We start from the raw sequence: 25,946 nt of genomic DNA, 5'->3' as shown, positions 1-25,946 counted from the left end.
TGTGTTCAGAGTGCAACGTACATATCCACGCTAACAAGACATTTTCAAAGATTGATTTGAGAAGTGTGTTCATGCTGAACTGAACACGTATGTCATGTCCATGCTCAGTTTTAGATAATGTGGATGATAAAGACATACATTTAAAACAAAACAATAAGAAAACAAGATAATAGTCTCTCATTGTTGTGCTATTAATGCATTCATATCCATAATGTCCACCCTATACTTACATTGTATAAACGTAATGGAGAATATGTGTTAGCTGCGCCACAAGCGTTGTTTTGAAACCTCAACAGCGTCAGGACGGCGTGGACCGCAAGTGTTCTCTGAGCAGTTTATGCAGAATTAAACAGGAAACAATGACATCTGGATATGGATATAACAAGGGCCACGCGGTTGGTGTAGTGGTTAGCACTCTTGCCTTTGAAGCAAGGTTGGAACAAGGGCCTTTCTGCATGGAGTTTGCACGTTCTCCCTGTGTGTGTGTGTGTGGGTTTTCTCCAGGTTTGTCTCAGTGACTGGCGACGAGTCCAGGGTGTGACCCGGACTATCGCCCTATGTCAGCTGAGACATAGCTGACCCTATGTGGAGGATAAAGCAGAACTGGAGAGATGGGTATACTGTAACGAGACATTTGACAGCAACAACAAATGAATGATTAAAAATGATAAATAATAACAAAAACAAAACCCTTCACCCATGCAGTATACACTGGATTTTCCAGACTGCAGCCATTTCATTCAAAACATAATACCCAGCCCTCCTTTCCACTGCCAGTGGTGCTCAATCTCACTTGTCTTGGTAACACAGTCATCCCTCCATAAAGTAGCAAAATAGTCTCTATTCCAGATCATAATTCAAACAGGCATTCGGGTCCTTCCTCCTCTGACATAAAACAGTGGCGAGGGAAAAGCATTTCAGGGTTAGTGCAACATTTTAACGTTTGAATGAGTCCAGTGCGCAGCAGCTGCCTCCCCGCTCGCCTTCTGTAACCTCAGCCAAAGAAATCAATGTTTCCCATCCTCCCTCCAGCCTCTGCTGCCAAGAAACCCTTTCCTCCTCTCAGTCTCTACCTCACACCCCCGACAGACCCCGCGCCAAATTTGACTTCAGCACCCAGGTGTCATTAAAAATGCATTAAAGCATATTAAGGCCTAATTAGATATTAGTCCCTAATCTGTCATCATTATTACGACTAAATGCCTTCATGTGAGAGAATGTATCTTAAATTCATCAGCAGAAAAGGTGGGATGACGTCGGTAATCCAGAGAAGAAATAAAAGGGGGGGAGTCACTATTAAGTTGTATTTTTAAGTCAAAGACCGTGACATCGCACTGTGGAGATCCAGAGCATCTCCAGAGGCGTAAAAGGTCTGAGTCACAAGCAGCTGTAGCTCTTGGCTGCAGAGACCCGTTCATACTTGGGGGCAGAGTTATGAAAGGATGAGGCACATTTGTAGAATGAGCGTTGAATCTGTTACTTTAATAGCTTTTAAATATTCCAATAAATCACTCGATAGCTTCGATTTTGTGAATACAAATGTCCCACAGACGTGGACCACCGGAAATGAACGGAACACAACAGAGTAGAAAATGTCTTTATTTTGCCCTGAGAGGCAGTTTGATGTGCAGTCAGTGCTATTCACACATTAACAGGCAACAACAACAACAAGTATAGAAATAAGACGAGACTTTATTTATAAAGCACTTTAAATACGAGTGCTGTAAATCAGAGATAAATAACATATAATAACATAAGATCTAATAGACAAAAAAGAAAATACTTTAGAAAGTATAATAGAAAGTAATAAAAATAAACATACAATAGCATTTTGGCACAGTTTCTATCCACATGAAAACAGCGGGCAAAGGGACGTCAGCTACCGGAGCTCTAGTCAACATGTTTTGCAGAGGCAGAAAATATGCTACCAAGACATTGGAATATACACATTACATTGATAACATTGGGAATTAAGAATAGAATTCAAACAATAACAGTGTGATATAGCTAAGCACAAATAAATCAAATAAATATCTAAATTAAATTGAATTAAAATTGAATAGAAAGGGGTGCATGCAGAGAACAGTCTACGTTACAGTCTACACTACAATTATCAGATGCCCCCTAAATGCTATACTTGCCCGTGGAATCCTAGGATAATGCTTGAACCGGGAGCTGAAAATGCAACTCCCATCATCCATCAGTTAGACAGTTCTCTTCTCATGCAGGAATATTCCGATAAATGAATAACCAGCCTCATAACACCCCCTTGATGTATGGTGTCATAAGGCCTCATCCTGAATAATTAATACCCTGTGATATTAGCAGTGTAATGGAGGGTGGTCTGTCTCCAGAAGCTCACACTATACTCAGCTCTTATCATGTCTGCGCTCACACTTGGTGGCTTTCTATATGTCCATTTGTTGGGTCCCCTATAGTTTCAGTAACACGGGAAGCCATGGCCAAACCCACCTGGGACACCCTTATTACAGTATAGGCCATATTGCGATTTCAATAAAATTTCATTGAATTGTATTTGCAAAAACCGAGCCACACCCATATGTACTAAGCTGCACACGAGGGTGAAATGTGACAACTGTTGCTATTTCATTTTAAAGTCAGACTGGTACAATCACAAACAGGCCTAAGCAGCACTTGAGTGATGAGACAATGAAGTCACAGGCACCAGACTGCTGTCATAAAAGTGCTGCTGTGTAATGGACGAGGGGTCATTGAGTAAACGAGACAAAGGGGCTAATATGGCTACATATCAACCCTCCAGTCACAAAATGCCTCCACTGGTGCACATTGTTTTGTGTAATATCCAAAAGGGGACATTTGAAAAGCTTGATGCTGATGGGCTGTTTGGGGGACAATTGGATCTGCAGGCAGAAGGAATTGTGGTTAATGATGCCATTGGCAAGGTGATTATACAGCAAAGTGTATTATAAAAATTAATTACTCCTCTTCCAATTGGCTGATTTGAAATGAAATCCTTGTCTTTTTTCCCGTATGGAGAGAAATAAATCTTCAGAGCTGTGAATGACGTACAGTAGGGCAATTACATAAAGTCATATTGTTTATTTATGAGCGTGCACATCCATAGCGATGCCCGATTCTTATTGAACTTACATTTTTCAGCAACTCATCTGCGGGAGTCATTGGGGCTCATGTCCTCTGTGAGCGTCTTCTAATGATGATAGCAAAAGAATTGGGACAAAGACAATCTCATCTCCACTGTATGCACATGTGCTTAACCCACACTGTGTGGTGACTATGGCCCACATGTATGATTCACCGGTGCCCCATATAAGAAAATCCATGAGGCGGCAGAGCCTCAGTAAGTCCTGAAAGACAGTTGTGTGAGTGGAGTTGTGTGGTTTTTTTGTTGTTTCAACATTTGTGTATCCTCCTAAACAGCATAACTCTTGCAAAAGCTCTTGCTGCATTGTTTATTCACTCTGTGTTGAGGCTAGGCAATGTGTTTTAAATCAATATCACGTGTGTGATGTGAAATTAAATCTTTATCTCATTAACTGGTGAAGTGGAGGGTTCTAAACAAATGTGCTCAACAATCAAGTTTCATTATGGGAACTGCCCGATTGGACAATGGACTAAGATCTGCACTGGCAAATCAAATCAAGGGTATGTGTGTACTCCAAATTCAAAGATCACAGTTGGATTTCATTTCCAATTAGATAATGTGCTTATTGCAGCAGGACAACGGTATCTGAGCTTTGTCAACGACATAAAATGTTAGACATCATTCTTGTAGTCTGAGACACACAAACGACCTTGAAGCCCGTCTTTGTAATGTATGATATTTATATATGTACACAATTGCACTTTTTGTGTCACTCACAACCGACGAGTACGACTTCCGCTCCTTAACTTCCTGTCAGTTGTCGCTGAGGGGGAAACTCTCCTCCCCAGAGCAGGGGATAGCACCAGGTGCTATCACTAATGGAAATGCAAACAAACAGAGCAGAGTCAAGTCAATCCTAGAACTGTATTATTAGTAATTCAACATGTCGTCCTAAACTGGAAGACATTACTAAACACTCTTGGTAACTTCTGCAGACACTGACTGGAGAGCATATTTGCGTCTTTGGCTGACAGCTGACTGGAAATACTTTGGCTGAGTGATTGGAAACCAGATGACCGTGTATATCGTAAACAATTCTCTGTTGACTCATCAAAGGATTTGAAGGCCTGTCTGTTGCTGCCCTTTAGACACATGGGACAGTACAGAACGGTTCTTTCATCCACTTTTGACCGTACATTGCACTAATAACTATGTACCACTGAACTCGGCTGTATTGCTTTGTGGAAACGGGGCAGTAATAATTGTGTGGCTTAACTGAGGGCAGCTACATATCTGAACAGTGAGTGGTTTGAGAAGTCTGCACAGGTTCCACAGGGTTAACAGCCCCACTGACCCGTCGTCAGGTTGTTAGCTGTGGTGAACAGACAGAGCTGCAGTGTAATGATCAGGAGAGTGAAATAGATCAGTGGTAGTGAAAGCAGCATGAGACTACAGCTGCTGTGACTGTGGCGGCTTATTATTTGTGTGGGGGAAGTCTTCTGCGCTCGCTTCATTACTTACTCTGAACCATAACTGTCCTCATCTCGTACAGTAGAGAGCGGCATTAGCATTGGATCACAAGTGCCCAGTGGCTGCAGTGGCCTTTTAGTGTCAGAGCTACAAGCCAGTCAGTGATTGGGCCGTTGTTTTCTTTAAGGACTTCAAGCTGCGAAAGATCGGCTCAGTTCTGCTGTTTGCAGCGGAGTGATAGTTCAATCCAATGCTGTTCTCCCACTTAAACTCTTGAAGTGGATCCTATTGCACATAACAGCATGAGGTACAGTGTATTTTCAGCCGTCAACACTCATCACTTATTATACTGTAGTTGACAGAGTGTGGTGCAGGTTTGCCGGATGCAGCTCAGTGACATTTATCCCCAGAGGACACACATTTGGGCAGACAGCTGTACAGGAGGTCTGAGAAGAAGACTGGTTTAAAGCCTTGGTGAGTGTCAAGGCTTTAAAAATACTATTTTAGTGGCTTGGAGGGAGAGGACGGTTAAAGCTTGGGTGTGTAATTTGTTTTGTGACCGAAATCTTCGCATTCTAATTTGGCTGTCACTTTTTAATTCACATCTCAATACTGGCGCTCCATTGAAGCCAGTATGGGATGAAAATCTGGAAATATGAGTCTGCCTCAGCTCAGGCTTGGTCACGTCAGTTGAAAGGGTCATTTCAATTTCTTTTTTGGGATGGAAGGATGGAAGGATGGAAGGATGGAAGGACGATACCGATCACTTTGGTTGTTAGCCAGCCTCGTTACTGACATACAAATACAAATGCACCAATACACAGACAAACCTAAATACATGTTAGAACCATGTGCTCTACACATCAGCGGAATCTGACAGAAAAGCTGGGTTTCGTATCAGTTGGAGATTGATTTACATGCATGCAGCTTCATCTCTTCTTCAGAAACATAATGGTCACGCCCCTTCGTACCTGAAAGAATATCGTTTTACCTTATCATCCTAACAGATCCTAGTTTGTCTTTCCTTCCTGTCCTCTCTCTCTCTCTCTTTGTCCTCATCTTGCATGTTGCAGGATCCAGATCCAGTTTTGAGGCTATTATTATTATCATTGTGCTATAATCAAAGTTGATATCGGTATCATTTTTATCAACTATCTCTGATGCTGCTTATATAAATGACATCATAGTTGTATAAACATGTCATCACTGTCTGAACTTATAACTTGATACAATTGTTGTATATCTGCTCCTGGTCTCATTCTTCTGTCTACCTCACTTGTTGTATAGATAGATAGATAGATAGATAGATAGATAGATAGATAGATAGATACATAGATAGATAGATAGATAGATACATAGATACATAGATAGATACATAGATACATAGATACATAGATAGATACATAGATACATAGATAGATACATAGATACATAGATAGATAGATATATAGATAACATAAACATAAAATAGAACAAACATGAATAATGTATGTTGGGTTCTCGGACGCAGTCGGATTCAGACAGAAAAATGTCAAGTAGAGAACACTATGTAATCAATTTGGCCTTAGATCCATTTTAAATGCCCTCTCAGGGAATCTGCATGTTTTTGAAGTCACTGCATGTTTTGGAACAGTGACAGCCCTCCATCTCAAGAGCCATTACTGTTTTATTTATTTTATTTGAATGACAGTAAATGATTTTCTGGCATACTTGTCTGTGGCCTGTGCTTTTGCACGATAGCTAGAATGTTGCGTGCAAGATGTTGAAAACATAAATTGCAGCCAAATTTCCCACTTCCACAGAAAAGTATTTTCATTGTTTTGGGAATGTAGCTTTAACAAAAGAGCCATTCAGTCTCAGGTACAGTTTTACATGTAGCAGCAGCATACTTTTGCCAAACCTGCAGACCTTATTCTATTCTCTGCCATATCTCAGGCTCTTGTTTCTTTCTGCCACACACAGCCATAATGAGAATGGTATTTTAGCAGCACCTGGAAAATAAAGTAGACCCCTGTAGGATCTGCATCTCTGCGTGCATACTTTTTCAGATGAGGTGTGTGTGTGTGTGTATGTGTGTACAGATGCAGTTTAAGCTCCCATTCATCAAAGCCGTGGTTGACTGTGCCAGGCTTTAGCTGCAGATTAATCGGTTCCGGCCCAACACTGCTGCTCACCCACCGCTCATTAATCTACTTCCCATGGACAATGTGCCTCATTGTGTAAAACACGTGTGCCTATATTTGGTTTGTGTGTAATTCCACATTTAGAACAAGCCACAGGTAAATGCAGGAATCAAAGCGTAACAGGGAAAAAGCAGGAGCAGCAGTGTGGCTACAGCGAGAGAGAGGAAGAAATGATTTACCTCATTTCAGGAGGGGAAGCAGGGAAATGAGGTTAAAATAAACAGTATTTCCACTCACAAGTGCATAAAAACAAGCAAATGAGCAAAAAGTACAATCCTCATGCTTCATATGCTGTAAGAAAACTTCCTATTTTCATGAGCCTCAAGGGCCACAAACGCATCACCAGAAAAAGAGAGAAATCCTCTTATGATCTGTGTTTTTGTAGCAGTTGGTAGACAAGCATCGAAAGTTAGAAAATAGATTGAGATCAAGTCAGTGATTGATTAGCAGCATGCATCGTCAATATCACCAATCAATAGTTACATTTGTCTAAGCATCGTGCACTTTTACAGCATTTCCCTGAGTTTACACATGACAAAAATGTCCAATATTAAACGATGCTGGTAATGATAAGAATGAATACAACTGTAATTACTCTAGGGCTGTAATCGGCACTGAAGTGGCCCTCGCACATGCACACGTCGGGGTGTGGAGGGACCGCGGTGGTTACAGTTGTAACTCAAGGTGTTCCAGGTTATCGTCATTCGGTCCGAAATAGAAGATAAAAAAAAAAAATAATAGAGAGGGGCCAGAATTGTTGTGCGCTATTCCTGCAAACATCATTTTGGACACTACCATGGTTGCCGGGGTAACTCACATTCAGATTAAAGGAAAGGTGAGTGTGGCGGAAGCCAGCTGACAAAATATGAAAATGTGTTTCCTGCAAAATGATTCGGATCATCCTTGAACATGAGTTTTCATGCAAGAATAATCAAAGCGCTAATTACGAATGAGTCTGTCATGCATGTGTAAAAAGAAATTGATAACATGTGGTAGATGTCGCTTTCAATCCATGTCTTGTGATCATTCTCTTGTGCGCCAACATTTTGAAAGTGTTGAAACATCTTCTTGTGATCAGCGCAATAGTCTGTGGGATTAATTCCTCTTCCATCACCTTCCAAAGCAGGAGAAACCAGTGACTGACGTGGTTCGTAATCAGTAGCAAATCAGATGCACGTGTTGTCTTCAGTTAGAGCTTTTCCCTGCAGCTTTCTCACTACAGCCTTAAAGAGCAGTGGTAGTAGGAGGAGTGCACAGCTGGGGCTTGCATGTGCAGAGGAAATCGAACGCGATGCCCTCATCAAGCTCTCCTGCTGTAAAGCAATGAGGCTACAACAGTGTCACTTTGTAAAAAAAGATTTTTTGGGTCAAGAGCTAATGATTTTCTGCCATGTCGTCTCTTTGCCATTTTGTGATGACCTGCTAAATGAGGCCATGCTGGATATCACTTGGACCACTGGCTGAGCAAGTGTAAAATCTGACCACATAATCTGGATTTGAATCCATTTTTTTAAATGAATACATTAAGATGTATGGAGCCCTGGAGGTTAGGGTTCTAAGTCGCACATGCGTCTCTGTCACCTCCAGGCCTCCGTAAAGATGCAATTATATATATATATCTATACGTATATATATATGTATATATATATGTATATACTGTATATGTATAAATGTACTTACTTTATTATATGATCACTTTAGAATCGTTGAAGAATCGTCCCTCACTTACCTCATTTACTTCATCTTGACGACTTTCCTCCGCCTCGTCCTCCCCTCGTAGCCACGCTACACTCACTGCTCGGCGTATTCATTTGTTGTTTGAAGAATTCCCAGGTGAGACTCGGTGGCGCTGTCATTGCCGCTGACTCAGACTTGGAATCCCTGCAGAAGCTGTGCTACCCCGCCGACGCGGCCGCGGCGAGCAGAAGGAGCGGCGTGTTGGCACCTGTCGTGGAGAAACTGGCAGTTTGTTCAGAGTCACCGAGCTTCTCACATTCTGGGCTTCTGCTGTACTCCACGCTTACACATTTGAGATGACACTCCGGATTGTTCTTTTTTAAAAAGTTCACTCACAACTTTAATGATTTACAATATTTGGATGTTATATCTACTTCCTAACACGAGACAAGATATGGTCTTAGATTATGGATATCGTCATTTTTATCAGGTAACTGTGATGACTTGTAAATGCTGTTGCACTGATCATTTATTATAGTAAATGCATGTGTGAAATACATGAAATAGTATGTATGTAGGTACAAATACATGTAATCAAACAAAATGATATTTAAAAAGGCTTTTTTTATTTTAAGGCTAATTATTTGTGTATCAGCAGAATCTGACCACATTTATAGTCTATTTCATTGTTTCTAACGCATGTAAATATCCGTCATTTAACATTAAATAGCTAAATTAACAAAATTTGTTTAGGTGACAAACACCTTCTCGTTGCCACCCTCCCATACTCTGCTGCTGTGTACACACACATGCTAATGAAGCGTGGTCAGAGTGCTGTTATAATAAGACGGAGAGGAACCTCCGTTTCTGTCCACCTGTCTTTGGGTACATGATTGATGATTGATGATACATGATTTTATGAGCGCGTCAGTTTTCTTCTGTCAACTTGTTGGCTCTCTCACTCCCCAACTTTCTGCCCTCTGCCCCTCCTTTGATTGATAATTCCTCTCTCTCTTTCCACCTCACTAATCTTTGTCTTCCCATCGTCCCATTTAATATGCTCCCCTCACTTCTGAGCTTTTATGGCTCTACTTAGCTCCCCCGGTGTTTATGCACAGTAATGGGTACTCCATGAGCGCCATTTTGCTTTGAAGCATCTTAACTATGTTGGGCATTTTAATCCCCATCTGGCTGCAGCGTCGAGCAAAGAGCTGCTTTCGCGAAGGCGGGAGAAATCGGGCCTAACGCAGCCGAAGTTTAACCACTAACACTTAAGGGTACTTAGCTTTTCCAACCACTCCCTTTTGTGCTGTGGTTGCAAAGTGGTATTGTGGGACTCCGCGTGGCCTAATGGTCTAGAATAGATCCGTTGGAACAAGTCAAGAGACGTGCAGTTATCATGTTGTGCCTTTCTCTCTGTTGGTGCTTTGAAAATGAGCGTTACAGAAGAGTGAGAGCGCCCAGTCATTGTATCTAAATTCAATCTTGCATTAGTCGTGAATGGAATTTAATATGGTTTCTGTTTTTATGTAGATGATCTAGGGACGAGGATATGAGGAAAAATGGTATCTCTATATATCAAAGTATATATCATGAATCAATAGCTCATAATAATATCTGGATATATTTATGTATATATATATAGATACATGTATCTATATATATGTGTGTATATATATGTATGTGTATATATATATGTATATATATATACATATATATATATATATATATATATATATATATATATATACATATATATCTATATATATGTACATGTATATATATATATATATATATATATATAGATACACATATATAGAGCCGGTCTTCTCACTGTCAGCCATCATGGCAAAGGAGTAAAAGAAGCTGTCGGGGGTCTAAACTAATGCCTGGTAATTACTCAGAATAATCATTCCTATCTGCTCACCATCCCACGTTACAAAGGCACTCGGAACAAGCGTTAATAATTCCTCCATACCACCCTTTTTTATCAGCAGCCCAAATCCCTCTCGTAGAAAAGTGATTGAATGATTAAATTATGGATTTTTATACAAGGATTTGCAATTAAGGGGAAAAGCTGTGAGGGGATTTGCTCCAGGGAAACACAGCACTGATATTCACATGAAACGTGCTGCGTTTCAGAACGATATGCTTCTCAGTGGGTTTTACGCCGAGCTTCAGGCTAATTGGGGGTCACATAAAAGACTTGTAAAACTTGGATTTTTGTTTTATGTCCCAGTATCAAAAAGCAGCCGAATTTCACACGTGTTGCATGATTTATGAGTCTTTAATTGTTGTTTTGCACCGTCAGCTCTTCTGCTGACATGAATCCTTTATCCCCACCGACTTCTTGCTGAATATGTTCCTTCACCTTATATCTTGTTTATTTATTTCTTTATTTCTTTTATCCACAATTTAGGGCGGGCTCTGATGAGATTGACAGACCGAAAGCTGGAGAGAATGGGCATCATGCAGGAAGCCCAGAGGCAGCACATCCTGCAGCAGGTCCTGCAGCTGCGCGTCCGAGAGGAAGTCAGGACCCTTCAGCTTCTCACACAAGGTAGACCTCTCAACTCTCTGTGGCATTAACACTCGTCACGTCCATGGCATTTATAGTTTGACAGATTTCCCCTGGATGACACTTGAATCCATTCATGTGCCATAAGGACTCATAGCGACCACTAAAGCCCACAGGGTTAGTGCAAAACCAAAAATGATGGATATCATTTGGTTTAAATTATTTTATTTCTTTCCAAAGTGTTAAAAATGAAAAAATTGTCCGTGTCTTTCCGTCGGATCGATCATGTAAAAGTTCCTTTGCATTATTAATACTGCTGTATTTTTCATTTTCATCTCCTAAAAACTGCATTTCCACACTTCTAAACCGTATTTTCTGAACCAAAATGTCTCCAGGTGTGCATGTCAACACTCACACACTCTTTTAAACGCTCAGAGCACTTTTGGCATAAATGAGGAAATGGGTTTGACAATAACCACGCTTCCTGGCTTTGAATGTGGTTATGTTTAGATGCAACAAACACCTGTCCTCAGTGGCAGACTCGGACGTCTCACTCTTGAAAAACACATCAGAATGTCCTCATAATAACACTGATAATAACACTTTTCCACTGTACAGTTCCAACACACTCGGCTCTGCTTGACTCTACTTGGTTTGGTAACACCAGATTTTAGAAATGTCCTTGCTAAATTAAATGAAATCAATTAATTGAATATGCTACCTTTATAAGAACATTTGTAAATGTGTATAATTGCTTTAACATCAGCGAAGAACAAGCCTTTTATATGTGCTTTAGGCCTCCATTTTGTGCTGACACTAAATTTAAAATAAATGTAAAATATTTAAAGAAAATTTGTGAAAAAATGGGTAAAAATAACTATATTAGGAATTAACAATTGTGAAAAGTTTGAACAGTTAAATAATAAACAAAAACAATGAATATATGTGTGGGATATTAAGAATATGACCGACTGAATCAGCTTTTAAGAAGCTTCATGTGTTCATTTTGTCCAACTGTAGTTCCACGCACCAGGGAAAGAGAGCGGTGAGCAGAGGGGTTCGACAGTCCCGCCACTAGGTGTCACTAATTCTCACACGTGGCCTTTAATGGCTCAAAAAACTCACGTAACCTTTGTTTAATACTCAACAGTCAGTTGAGTTTAACATTCTACCACTAAATTTCTATGACACAAAAAGTTATGAGCTAAGTCGCTATTGGCGACGTGAGACAAATAAACGTAATCTGTGAGAAAATAAGAAACATAAACACATTGACTTACAGTACATTCATTTCCTGGAGACTTACTTCACCTAAATATGTAATCGTTTACTTTATGGAGACTTGATTTTTGTCCCCATAAGGAAGACAAATCCCCGCAATGTGACCGTGTAAACAGATTTAGTGAGTAATACCTGGAAAACACACACACACACACACACATATAAATCTCGTGTAACAAAAAGGACCAGTGTCATCCTTTATTACTTTTTCCCGTGCACGCTGGCACCCTGCAATTTCTCACTTACACCGCACTCCTTTGTTTTCTCCACATTGTACTTCTCACTGTTCCACAGTGCAACGTCTTGTTTCATAACAAAAATCCAGGCGCCTCTCTTCGCTATCCTCACCCCGTAATTCCCAGCTTCCCTCAGTTTTAGCGGCTGCCCTCCTCCATCACTGCTGCCAGCAGCACTCTGCCTCACCACCACGCTTCTGCTACCGTCTGCTCACTCTCACTCCCTCTCTCTCTCTCTCTCTCTCAAATGCCGCAGGGGCCGAGAAGCAAATTCTAGGGATCGTTGTCACACTCTTGAATTTCTTAGAAAACAGTTGGTGTGTCATAAAACAGCCTCTGTCTTCACTGTTGCTCCCAGAGCAAGAGAAAAATAAAGAGTCTAAGAGAGAGAGTTTAGCTGGGAGACGATTCTTTCTTTGCTAAGCGCTACTTTTAGCCTCCTTTTTGTCCCCCCCCTCCTCTCTCCCTCCACGTTTGAAGATATGGGAAATGACAGCACACCAGCGTCAGCAGCCACAGGCCGCTGGTCTCAGCAGGACGCAGCATATCTCAGCCTCAGGGTGGAAGGACAGAGGAACAGTGAAGAGAGTGAGCGCAGATAAAAAGTCACGCTTTTTCAAATCTTAGTTTCACAAAAATCATCACAGAGTGTTGGTTGCATTCACCAGTTAAAGGTCCAGTGTGGTTTATTAGCAGAAATCATCGCTGGGAGAAAAATAATAATAATAATATTACGAATAAAATAATTCTACTGTGATTGGTGGAAGATGCTCCTCATCGACGCTGTCATCCTTCTCAACATCACCTGGGTTTGAACGTGAGGGAAACTTTCATCTGTTCAAACAGGACATAAAATAAAAGGACACAGTGTTCAGAGAACTAAAGCTGTACAAAACTACGCTGCAAAAAGAAGGACGTTAAAAACAAAAAGACTTGTGACATGAAGTAGAAAAGACATGATGACAGTTCATCCGTTTCCTTTGCTCTGCGCTCTGATCTAGTGTGTGACACATCAGGAAATACAAAGGCAACAATTGACTTCCATATAAAACCCTGTGAACGATCCACTTCTCCTATAACACATTACTGCATAACTTCAGTCACTTAGCTGTCTGTCCCATTTGGTGCTGTGACATGAAGACATTGTCTCTTTGACAGTGACCTCTGCTCACTCACAGCTGTAAGAAACAATAGGAATATTATAAGAAATAAATATAAAACACAAGAAGTATCAAGACATCTCACCTGATCATGAAGAACAGTGGGAAAAAAAACAAAACTCTGCACCACTCACACATCCGCCACCGCCACTCACTCTCACCAGAAAGGAAAGGGGAGGAGAGGAGAGGAGAGGAGAGGAGAGGAGAGGGAGGTCTAATTATTTTTCTCCAATAGCCCTGCAAACCTTAAAGGTTAATCACTGTCCATCCAGCTAATTCTGTCTGGGTACGCTGCAGTAATTACAATACCTCGCCAGCTCTCTCACCCTTTTCCCGTATCTCTCTCTCTCTCTCCCTCTGGCTTTCTTCTTGAGCTGGCCCTCACCCGTGCTCTTCTGTCTAACATGGACCTGTAGTACATGGTTCCTTTAAGTTTGACCACAGATCAGACGGTAACCATAGATTTATCGTATTTTACCGAGACCTATCATCGACTTCTTCTTCTTCTTCTTTTGGCTTCTCCCTCACCACAGCAGATCATCTGCCTTCATCTTGTCCTCTCCCTTGTGTCCTCTACTGTTACACCAAGTGTCCTCATGTCCTCCGTCACAACAGATCTATCATGTTAATGAATATTTTATATATTAATGAATTTAGCGGTTATTTGAAAGTATTAAAATTCTTCTACCTCTATTACCTAATTACCTACCTGCATAACTTAGCTGGTTACCTTTTGTACTTAACTACCCACCAACATATCCTACCTTACCTATTTACTTACCTACTAACCAGCCTTTACTAACCCTTTTTTTAAGCTATAATGTACGTACTTACCTACCTACCTGTCTTATCAGTTTTTCTGTGATTGTCTGAATGTGAGACAGCGTTGCTCGTCACACGGTGTATATTTAGCAGTAATGTGTGTATCCATAGAAACAAACCAAAGATCTTCCTGTGCATGAGACAAAATATGGAGGGCAGTGTGATGTCGGCCTTTCCTTCAGAGAGCCGCAGCTTCATATCAACCCTTCTGATGCCTCTAACAGACAGACGAGGAGAACCTTGTATTTAAGAAGGTTGTTTTTCTCAATGATATTTAACCGCAGTTGTGCATAAAAAAAAACCTGCACGGAACGTCTTTGAAATAAGTGCAATGTGGAGCTCAGACGGCGAAAAAAAACACAACTTCTCTATTCAATTTCATGCTTATAACCATTTTGAGAATTTTCAATAACAGCCGCACGCCAGTAAATAAGCTATTACTGGGTTGTGAAATCATCACTCTTCTAAGAAACTTGAATTACACAGCTGACAGAGCTCTATGAAAGTTGGTTTTATGACTGCACAGCACTAATCTGTGAATGTAGACACGCGCTCGCCATTTATGCTTCATTTACTGTAACAGAGCCTCATTTAAAAGACAAGATGAAGACAACTGTTTACACTGCTCGATATTATTATTCACTTTTCTCAGTTACCATGCCACTTTATCACAATAAGGAAGAAACACATAAATGAAGCAAATGATTAAAAGTTTGATTGTACTTCCAGGTTTGTTTGTTTTTTTTACAATGAAGTACAATAAAAATACAAGCTGTAGTCAGTCACGTCTGAGCCTGAATCCAGGATCCAGGATCCAGAGTGAGAAATGTCAGTGACAGTGTTTGGTAAACAACTGTGGCCCTGGAGCAGTAAATAAAAGAGACTTTCCTGTCGTGCTTTTGTTGAACGACTTTCCTTTTGCTCTGTGCAGCTTAATGAAGTCTTTGCTTCATCAGTCAGAGATCTTCACTGAACAGGATGTCCCCCTGCACTTTTGTTCCATGTTGTTTGACGTGACTAGAGCTTCCATTTTTGATTATTATGGGATAGTCTGCAGTCAAATCAACGCTGTTTAGTGTGTTTGAAGAGAGGAACGTGTTCACAGTGAGAATATCCTCTTTATTCCCAAACTTTGACTCGTATTTCACTTTCTCTGAGTGAACTTCTGTACAGCTGCATCTCAAAACCACACTGACACGGACACAGCAAGTGGAAATTGACCGTGACATCACCCACTGGTTTGGGAATTGCCACTTTGAAGCCTTGACTTTAATATTTTGGCCAGCGCCATGTTGGTTTTTATATATCCAGTATATGGATACATGGGTGTGACCGAACGCTCTACCTGCAATCATGCACCTGTTTGATGACACGAGCTTTATTGCCTTTTATTTACATTGATGTCATGCTCAGTGAAGACCTGAAAGAAGCATTCAACACAATAAGCTTCCGTCTTCTGAGCGTACACTTTACACTTTACACTTATACAATTGTCTGTGTGACTCTAGCATTCCACTTTTAGCCCATTTTATATCATTTCCAGCAATTTCTCACTATGTCCTTGTATTGTACATGTTTGGGTACCAGCAGACTTCCCACGTTTCCATGGTTACCTTCTTGTTCATTGATTCTTTTTGACCAAAACAAAGAGTCCACCATCAACTGCACCGGAAAGTGTATTGTGCAGTTGGCTTGTTCTTCTGTGTAGGGTCCGCCACGTCACCATGGAAATGGGCAGGTTAGGTCATGTGGACCCTAGCGATCCTCTGTGGACACACACACACACACACACACACACCAAGTATGACCCAGGCTTGTGGAAAATACCCCTTTGACGTTATAAATCAATTGAGAAGTTGAGTGTTAGCAATTCCAGAGAATACAGGCATCGGGGACTTCTGCATTGACTTGGAAGCAAGCTATCTAAAATCAAAAACTAAGAACTAAGAATTGTGTTTATGTTAAGTACTTGATTTATAACCAAACACAAAAATTACCATTTGAATTATTTTAAAGGGCTTGGAGAATGGGACCTGTGCTCCAAGCAAATTAAATACACTGAGCTTTATTTTATTTTATTTCATTTAACAGAGCTTTAAAGTAAAACAAGAAAAAAACATGTGGAAACCTAGAATAAATAAATAAAACCATAAATAAAAAATAAAAAAAATAAATAAAAAAAAATAAATTGGTTAAGCAAGCTGGATATAAACTCACCACAATTGAAACTTTTATAAAATAACATCAGGGTCAAAACATAAACCACGGTCTTTAGCCTAAAGTCTTGATGGAATCTCTTCACTGTGATGACTTCAGGAGCTCAGGGTGACGCTCTCCTTCCTTGGGGCTGTTGAGTGAATCAGATCTCACGTCCGGAGCTGAGCGCTCTCATTATCCAAGGTCCCTCTCCAGGATCCTGCCCATTCTGGAGGCACTTCCTCCTTAAGCCTCCCTTGAATCCGACTATCCACCCTGCCCTCTGAATCTGCCTCTCTTTGTCTCCCTCCCTTTTTTTTTCTTGCTGCAAGCAAAGGTCAAATTAATTCTCTTTCATAATTTCCTGTCAGCGTGATTCCTCCCTCAAAGATTCCTTGTGGGGCTCAAGTCATAGTTAAGGTGAAAACAGTACAATACTTCAGCCCGACAAAGTGAATGTGGATTCATTTTTATAGACATAAAGGGTATATGGTGCAGATGAAGTATGCCATTGTTTCTAGGCGTGTAAATATTAAGGAATATGAATTTGTAATCAGGTGAGGTGACAAATGTGACGTCAGCAGACAGTCGGGCACTGATGGATCAGAGAGTGTCATCACTGAGAGTCAAGAGCGCGACATCTGACACAAGAATCAAACTGTAGATCAGTTAAAGACTTCAAATCTGCAGAAGCTCCACCCTCTGGTCGGCTCACCTAATAATCAAATCTCCGCAACAGTAATCCGTTCAATATTAAAGTCGATACACAGACCACTGTTCTTTGAATGTTACGAATCAGCTGCTAATCTGTTACTTCCTCATGGCATTGATTCTAGAGTATCGTCACGTTACCTTGTGCAGTTGAAATTATGAACCATTTGACACGCGTTACACAATGAGAATAATGATGACATCATCTCTGGGATATTATGGGCGTGGCTGTGCTTCTTTTGTCTTACTGTGCCAAAGTAAACACAATAACCACATGTTCTGAAATGACTCATGTTCCCAACCTGCACGGCATTATTATTATTATTATTATTATTATTATTATTACACTGCAAAAAAAAATAAGATAAGAGTAAAAATAATAAATGCTCAATCATAGTTGTGCTTGTTCTGTACTGTCATACATTTATGAGGACACAGTTTCCATTTTACAGACAAAAACTTGTTAACTTACAAAGACAGTTACAGTAATTAAAGCGTTTAATGTAATTGTTAATTGTCCCTTGAATAATATGTGAAATAATAAGATTATTTAAAAATGCATATTAATTGTAAAGTTACCCAAAAGTAAAATATATCATCTTCCTTGAGTAGCCCATGTATCTAGTATTGTACACATATTGAATGGACCTCTGAGGCACAGCTGCAAACCCCTAATAGTTTCATTTATGCTCTAATATCAAACGTAATGTGGACGCTTTGGATGACACTTCACATTAGGAACTAAATCAGTCTCATGCTCACAAAGGAAATGTCATTCAGGAGCAAATGGCTTTACCACTTAGCTGACAGACTGCGTTGACCTCGCTCATTAACGCCGCAGGGCTGTGAGGACCTGAAAGCCTAAACGCGCACACACACACACACACACACACACACACACACACACACATCCACAGTATAGCTCCACACGTCATACAGTAATAATGTTTTGAAAGAGTCATTACATCCGGGGCTGTGAAAGCAAAAGCTCCTTCAGCTCATTTAGGATTGATTTGGAACTTGTCTCGTGATTAAGGTAGAGCAGGCAGCACCTTAGCTGGTGTATTCAGTCAAATGAGTCCAGAAAAACCTCCATTGAAAACATACTATTTTATTATCTGGAGCTATTTTTATATATATATATATATATATATATATATATAGAGAGAGAGAGAGAGAGAGAGCAGCTTCAAGATTAGGAGATGAAGAAGTCTTTCATCCAGTTTTAATGACAGAGAAGCAAAAGGATGCATGGAAACCCTAACTCCAGCCCCAGAGGACACCAGAGGGGCTGGATACACAGTCGAGTATTATTTTAGCAAAAAATAAATGAAAGAATAATAATGTTTGTCTTAATAAGATACTACAGCTTACTTTATGCAACAAGCTGAAACGTGTTAAATACAGAAGTAAAATTCACCTTCACGAATTGACGTGTGTGCAAATCAGAGATATTCGAAGCTATAAATTCAAATTAAATAAAAGTCAGCTCAATCAAGTAAAGGAAGTAAACATATTTTTATTTTTACATGAGAGAATGTTTTTGCTTGCGATGGCAACTTCAGTTTTGCCAGTTTTGTCTAGTTTTTGGCCTGTTTTTCCTTTTAAAGCGGCCCGGAATCCTCCAATCCTCGTTCATGACTTGCTTCACGGCACTACACACACACACACACACACACACACACACACCCTGTAGCCAGGTACTGGCTATGAGATTAAGGCAGAAATAGTGTTATTTTAAGAACCAACAAAAAACAAGCAGAGTAAACCGTTGTCGGAGGAAGAAGAAACCAAGCAAGGGGCCGGGGGGAGCATCAGCTGTGAGTTTTTACGACAGTGAGGATAAAGGGTTAGACAATGGATGGATGAATGTTTACTTCAAAACTGTAGGGGAAAAAGGGAAAAAGTTCCACTTTAAGGCACGTTACAGTCTGAAAGTGACTCAATGTACAATCTAGTTTGAAGAAATGTCGTCATTTTTCTTAAAACAGGAATATTTTGTTTATTTTGAGCAGCCAACGTGTGCCGATCTCTTGAATGAAGCAGAAGGTTAAAGAGAAGCAGTCGAAATCCAAAAATGACGCGAGAATGAGAGAACGGGAAAATGGAAATAAATAAAGGGATCGCTCGAGGCAGAGCATCACCGCTTGAATCATACGTGACATTTTGCGTGTGCGTGCGCGTGTGTGTGAGTGTGTGTGTGTGTGTGTTTCTGGCCTTTGACCCGTGGCCCGGGGAAAACATATTGCTTTGACAGGTTCAGTGACATAACATGCTCTTTTGTCAGAGTCTGCCGGGAGTGTCCTTGGCCACCAGATGTCCACAAGTGTGTTATGTCTTCAAAGAGAAATCAGCAGAGAACTCGGGCGTCAATATTCTATACGTACAAACGGGATCTTGCACCACAAAAGGCCAAGTCTCCGTAGAGATTCATCGCAGACAGCCGTGTAAACTTAACGGAGTTCCTGATGTGAAATCACAAGCTGAACTCCAATATAACAAACGTGGCCCCGTTGGTGGATGAAATCCGAACCCTCAGTGGTTTGCTCTTCTGTGCCTGTTAAAACCAGAAGTGGTGGGTTGGGTTTCACCGCCCTGAGCCGCACTCATTAGTTTATAGTGAAATGAGAAGCCATTAAACGGTCGTTGTATTGGTCGCCCGGCTGCACGGCCGGTTCCACGGAGTCTGCTGCCGTCTCCTGCCTCTCCGACCACCTCCGGACATCCAGGAGCCCAGACAGCACGGACGGGCCAGACTCCGGAGCACACGCCTTCAGCTTCCCAGCACTCGCTCATGAGCTTACCAACCTGGATCAATAGCCATAGGACACTTACTGTACTCTGAGACGAGCCATTACGCCATAAAAATGCCCAAGCACTGGCTCCAGATTTACTGTATGTGGGTGTAATGGAGAAGAGAAAAATGATGGCACTCAAGAAGTTGTTTCACCAGCTGCCACTTTCTGTGCCAGGGCAACAATGATTTGTTGTAATGTGGTGGTACGCCTCAGTTAATGCGTTCATCATATTATAGGTTAATGCATTTCTGCTCCTTGTTATTAATAATAATTAATATATTAATAAGTTATATTCACCTTTTTCCATGGACGATCAAACTAAGAGAGAAACCTAAATGAAGACACAGAAAAACAATCTTTAGCATATTTATGCTCATGAATAACTATTCTTTTTGGTAGTTGACTAATCTGTTCATAATATTTTGTATTACTCATGATTACTTCAGTTTAGTTGAAATCATTAACACAAACAAAACAAAACAATGTCTTTATTGGTTCAGAAGGCATTTGGTGAAGGCGATAGGAGAAATAGACCTACTGCCCCCAGCACTTCCTGTCGGGCACTGCAGTGATTGAACTTGGTTTGCCAGAGGCAGTGATTTAAACAGACTGTGTTATGTTGACGACTCATTGCGACCCTTTTCATGAACATAAATTAAACACTCGAGGAGAAGCAGAGGCACAGTGGTGCTGTATGTTGGCTATAGGCTAATGCATTAATGAGCAACTATTTACAAAAAGAACACATGTATAATGTAGACACTGCTGCATGATGTTCTAGTCGGCCCTGCTTCCCACTTTCAATGCATCAACATATCTATGGTTGTACTCTAAAATGTCATTTTGAGGCTTTTCTGTTCAGGGTGCTAAATGTGTATTTCACAAGGTTTTGTTGCGATAGACACGAAGGCCACTTTTTTACATGTTAAACGTTGTAATTACACTTTTAGTCATCATGTAAACATTGACCACCAAAAAAGGACATAGATTGACTGACTAACCTCAGAATGCGCACAGATTCATAAAGACCAGACGATAAAGGGAGTGTGAGGGAGACCAAGGACATTTCGAGGGAAATGGGGCGCAACGAGTAGGTACATAAAAGGAAATGATGTATGTTAGATCACGGTTTGTGTTTTGAGGATTTATGACGGTGCACTTTGCAACAGTGTAGCACCTTAACTGATCATCCATTATGAATTCCAACATCTTTCACTTTGGGGACAGACATGATTGATGGGGAGATATTAATGACTTTGGGTTGAAATTGTTATTATCACAAAACAAACGTGGGTCGGTGGATAGATATGAGATATGAGAGCAAAAACCTGCACTGAACATGTCTCGTATTCTCCATTAGCATTCTGTGTCTTTTTAAATATTAATGCCTCACTTAGATTTGAATCACTGAGTCCAACATTATGTCATTGTTTGCTTTAAGACTGAACAGTACACCTCACTATTGTTTCTTATGAATACTTAGTACCTTGTATGTTTGTGCAGTAAAATATCCCTCCCCTCTGGTACTATGGCAGTGACTCATTGGAAAACTATTAAGTCTTGCATAAAAAAAAACACCCCACATCAGTTGTAATTGCTGCCATTAGTCATTTTATGCTTGATTGACTACCAAAATGTCAGCCTATCAATTGCCTTCCGGAGGAAATTTGTCTTTATTTTTATTCCCTAACTATGAAGAATCAAAGGGGATTGTGTTCATGTTCCTGTACCAGGTGACAGATTTGGAAACATAATTGTTAAAACAGAAAATAGAAAGTTCTACAAAGTTCTCCTCAGTGTCAGTGAGATGGAGCTGCGGCAGCTGACGTCACACTATCAAGGAAATGACTGTGTTCACCTCTGTCGACGTGTAAACTACACAGTCAAAATCATGGGAAATCATGGACTCAGACTAGATTTACCAAGATCTAGTCTAGTCTAGTCTAGTCTCATAAAAGAATGATATAGTGAAGATATAGCGACTGGTTCACTTAAATACCTTTTATGCTAATGTTTAATGCAACTTTTATTCCGTTAGTAACTTTTTATAAGTTACTCTTATAAACCACCTGTTTCCACGGAAACATATTGTGTGAAATAAGTGGGAATTTAGTCTTTTGTATCACAATTTAGACGAGATTTAAGTATTGATACAATGTGTGGGAAATACCCTAAAATGCCACTGAAGAGGAACATACTCTCTGTTGTGTAGCAAACCTGGACTCAATTAAATGTCTATAACTCAGATGACAGTACAAAGCAATTATTATTTGAATAAGGATTTTTATTTCTACATACATTCACTTAATTAAAAACATTTCTCACATTCAGAATGTGTAGCCAGTATTGTCAGATATACGTGTGATAGGGCCACTTTAGAATAACATCAGTGTGTTATTTGTAACAGTGTTGCTTCAAGATTCAAATTTGAAACGGAATTAATTGTAAGATAGCTTCACTTGTTATCCTCCACACCACCACAGGACCTGAAGCGTCAGTGGCTTTTTAAATTTTATTTTAATTACTTAATAAATATTTAGAGGCAAGGATAGCCAGAGGGATGAAATATAAACGAGGCATTTCCTGTAAATAGCTCATGATATAATTCTCTGCACATAGACGAGCTGTGTGTCTTATTACCTTCTTCTATGTTGATGATGTGTAATATATGGGTAAGTCTCTACATCCTATAAGGATGTGAGGTGTCTGTCAGTGTTCTTTCTTTCTTTCTTTCTTTCTTTCTTTCTCTCTCCACACATATAAAATATTAAAGGTTTTTAGCAATTAAAAACATTTTTAGAACTTTGTTTCTAAGCCAGTAAACGAATGATTATTTTTTAGTTGTCGGTCCACAAAAATATAAGAGAATGTAGAAAGAGAATGTTGATTGTTGTTGGAATGATGAGGTTCTCAAGTTGCTGTAACAAGCCGCTCTTATTCAGTTTGAATGATTCCTTTGTTATATGGACCAAAGAATCCAGAAAATACATAAATGTGCACGTTTAAGAAGCTGAACACTCAGAGAACTTGTTTTAATTATTTAATTCAAAAAAGAACACTGATTAATTGATTATGTGAAAAATAAAGATATATTTATTTAAGATCAATACGGATATCCTTAGTTAGACATAAGATGTTATGGCTTTTCTTTAACCAGATTTTTTAAATGTGATGGGAGAGAGTTCCTAGTTTTTGATCGCCGGTTACATATTTGGGCTAAGCAAGAACAGGAGTGGTTTTAAGAGGTTTCTTTTATGGTTGCCATGCCTGCTCTGTGTGGTGTGCATGTTACATGAGAAGAGTTTGGGCCTGAACTTGGCTTCCATTAAAGATTTAGCTTGTTCACAGAGGGGAGTTATTAGAGGCAGGGGCTCCAGCTCCTCTGGAAGAAGTTTCACATCACGACCAGTTTGTTGCGTTGTCAGAAGATTAAAGGCACTTTGTTGAAAGATTCTTTTTTCTATTCCACACGATTGATCTTTTCCCAGCACCCACCTCTCCCCAGCACCCTCACCACTCTTGGCATTCACATGCCAGCTATGGATGTCAAGCTGGTGTCCTTGCCTCTGCTTTCCTCACTTGACTGTCTTTCTTATCTACACGGATGTCAGTGTTTCATGTCTTTTGTTGTCTCTCCATCAGAAGAGCAAGCACTTTTCTTCAGCAGCCTTTTGAAGATCTGGGCTTTCTTCAAACTGCTTTTCATGTTTACTTCGTTCCCTTCATCCTCTTCTTCGTCTTGTGTCTGTCTCTGTGTCCACATACCTCCCATGTTCTGTGTGGCACTGGTCAGTGATCCTTTGCCCCTGCTTCAGGGACCTTCCACTGTTCTTCAGGGACATTGCTGATATAATTATAGCTTTTGATTATCCTCCAGACTGACCCCAGGATGGCCTGGCTGTGATGCAGCACCATTCTGCCAGCTGCTGCTGATGCTGATGCTACTGCAGCAGCTAATGAGGAAAGCCTAGCGTTCCCCACTGCTGCCAGACTCCTTGATTTAATGACCAAATTCATACCTGCGGCCGAGTTCCTGTATGTTAGGAAACAAGAAATAATGAAGTTGACTCTACTACTGATGTACATATCCAGAGGTTCTTTGCAGACGAGCATGCAGTTGCTAAGTTGCAGTGTGCGTCCGGCACACATCACACTACATAACTCTCAACGTTATACGAGAATAATGTACCAACATAGGAGACAGGAGACTTTTGGGTGAACCCAGCGATTTGGTTTCTCTCTGCAGACGCGACACGAGGACGTTGTTTTTGGCTTCAGAAAAAAAGAATCTCCTGGAACAAGGAACCGTTCGCAGACCTTTGGCACGCTAGAGGCAGGTTTAAATGTGATGACGACAGAGACGCGACGTCTAGCAGCTGTCTTTTCATTCCGCCGTTGCTTCTATTTGAAGCGACTTGCTCCATGGAGCACCCCCCCCCAAACTATGGGAATGTTCTGCAGACTCACATGGTCCACAAATATTAAATCTATCAATCAATCAATCAGCACTTTACATTCAAGGTAGTAACTAGTAACTCAAAGTGTTTCAGAGGATTGAAGAAGGACCACACCCATTACTCATCCAATACATCAAAAAAGACAGAAACTAAGACACCTTCATTTTAAGATCTTGTCAATCAGCAATGGGGAAACACCTGAAACTAAACGTTTAATTGAGCAGGAAAACAGGAATAAAAGAAGAGAAAATAAGCGTGACAAACTAAATCCTGATCTGTTAAGATGTCGCTGAGAATGGGACGGAACCCGATCCGTAATCTGGATCTGATCCAGGTGAAATATCATGTCTGATCCTGCATTTACATACCAAATTCTGTTCTAACCTGATGGGTTGTGACAGAGATATTTCTTATGATTGTTTTATTCAGTTGATCTGTTAAAAACTCTAGACAGGAAGCTGCTGAAAGAAGAACAATTTACAGGTACATTTGAAATCACCGTTTGGTTAATAATCCAGACTATATTCTGATGAAGAAGCATTTTGGACAAAATACGTCCTGGGAGTTCAAGCTCTGGTAGCTTTGTTGTGGACCGTTGCTGTGACGCTCATGGACAGGCTTTTTTTTCCACACTATGAGTTGAAAATACATTTCTTTTTCTTGCTTTTTGTGCCTAAACCCAACCACATGAGTGAGTAATACGTAAAGTAATTTGTGTTTAGAAGCTCGAGTGGTGTGAAGTGTACCATGGCAACAGTGAGAGGACATCAGTGTGACAGTTCTCGCTGCTTTCGAGCATTAACGATTATCTCTAAGAGGGTTTTTTGTACATGAAATAACCTCTTTCTTTATCAGAGCAGATGTTAACGCCCCTCTTTTCCGAAGCCCAGTAAGGACGAGTTAAAAAAACACACGGTCATCTCTTAGTCAGATACACTGATCACTGATCTTGGTGTCAAAGCAGTGGAGCATTAAGTTGTCAGTGCAGTGCATACAGAGAAAAACATGATTGTCCCATCAATGCACAATGGTATTGATATCCAAAACAGTGCTCTTGACCCTTCTGTCTTGTGTTTGTTCCATTTCTATGAGTCTATATACACTGTCGGCTTTGTCTGAATCATCTGTGTTTACTTTGTATAAAATGGAGAGAATGTGTGGGGGCCAAAATCCTTTATTTAATCAGATGGGGTTGACTGCACCCCCCAGTCCAAACCCTGTGTGTGGTTTGAAAACCGATGCATTCGTGTCCGTGCTCCACGCCATCTGCCGTTCTGCTGCGCTGTGCTCTGAATATTCACAGTATTGCACCTTTTAGCAGAAGACATTTCCTCAACCAATCACAGCACAGT

General features: G+C 40.4%; 1 protein-coding gene across 2 annotated transcripts in view; it reads left to right on the top strand.

Moving 5' to 3' along the window:
* The window catches only part of samd12 (sterile alpha motif domain containing 12), a 97,657-nt gene that overhangs the window by 30,298 nt on the left and 41,413 nt on the right, over positions 1 to 25,946 (top strand). For both annotated transcript variants that reach the window (XM_044052113.1, XM_044052112.1), the window contains exon 4: positions 10,835 to 10,975. In XM_044052113.1, the coding sequence (XP_043908048.1) occupies positions 10,835 to 10,975 (141 nt within the window). The remainder of the gene's footprint in view (positions 1 to 10,834; positions 10,976 to 25,946) is intronic.

Source organism: Solea senegalensis, linkage group LG20 (assembly GCF_019176455.1).
Source record: "Solea senegalensis isolate Sse05_10M linkage group LG20, IFAPA_SoseM_1, whole genome shotgun sequence".
NCBI classification, from domain to species: domain Eukaryota; kingdom Metazoa; phylum Chordata; class Actinopteri; order Pleuronectiformes; family Soleidae; genus Solea; species Solea senegalensis.
Note: the sequence above shows the minus strand (reverse complement) of the source record. Positions and strands in the feature narration are given on the sequence as shown.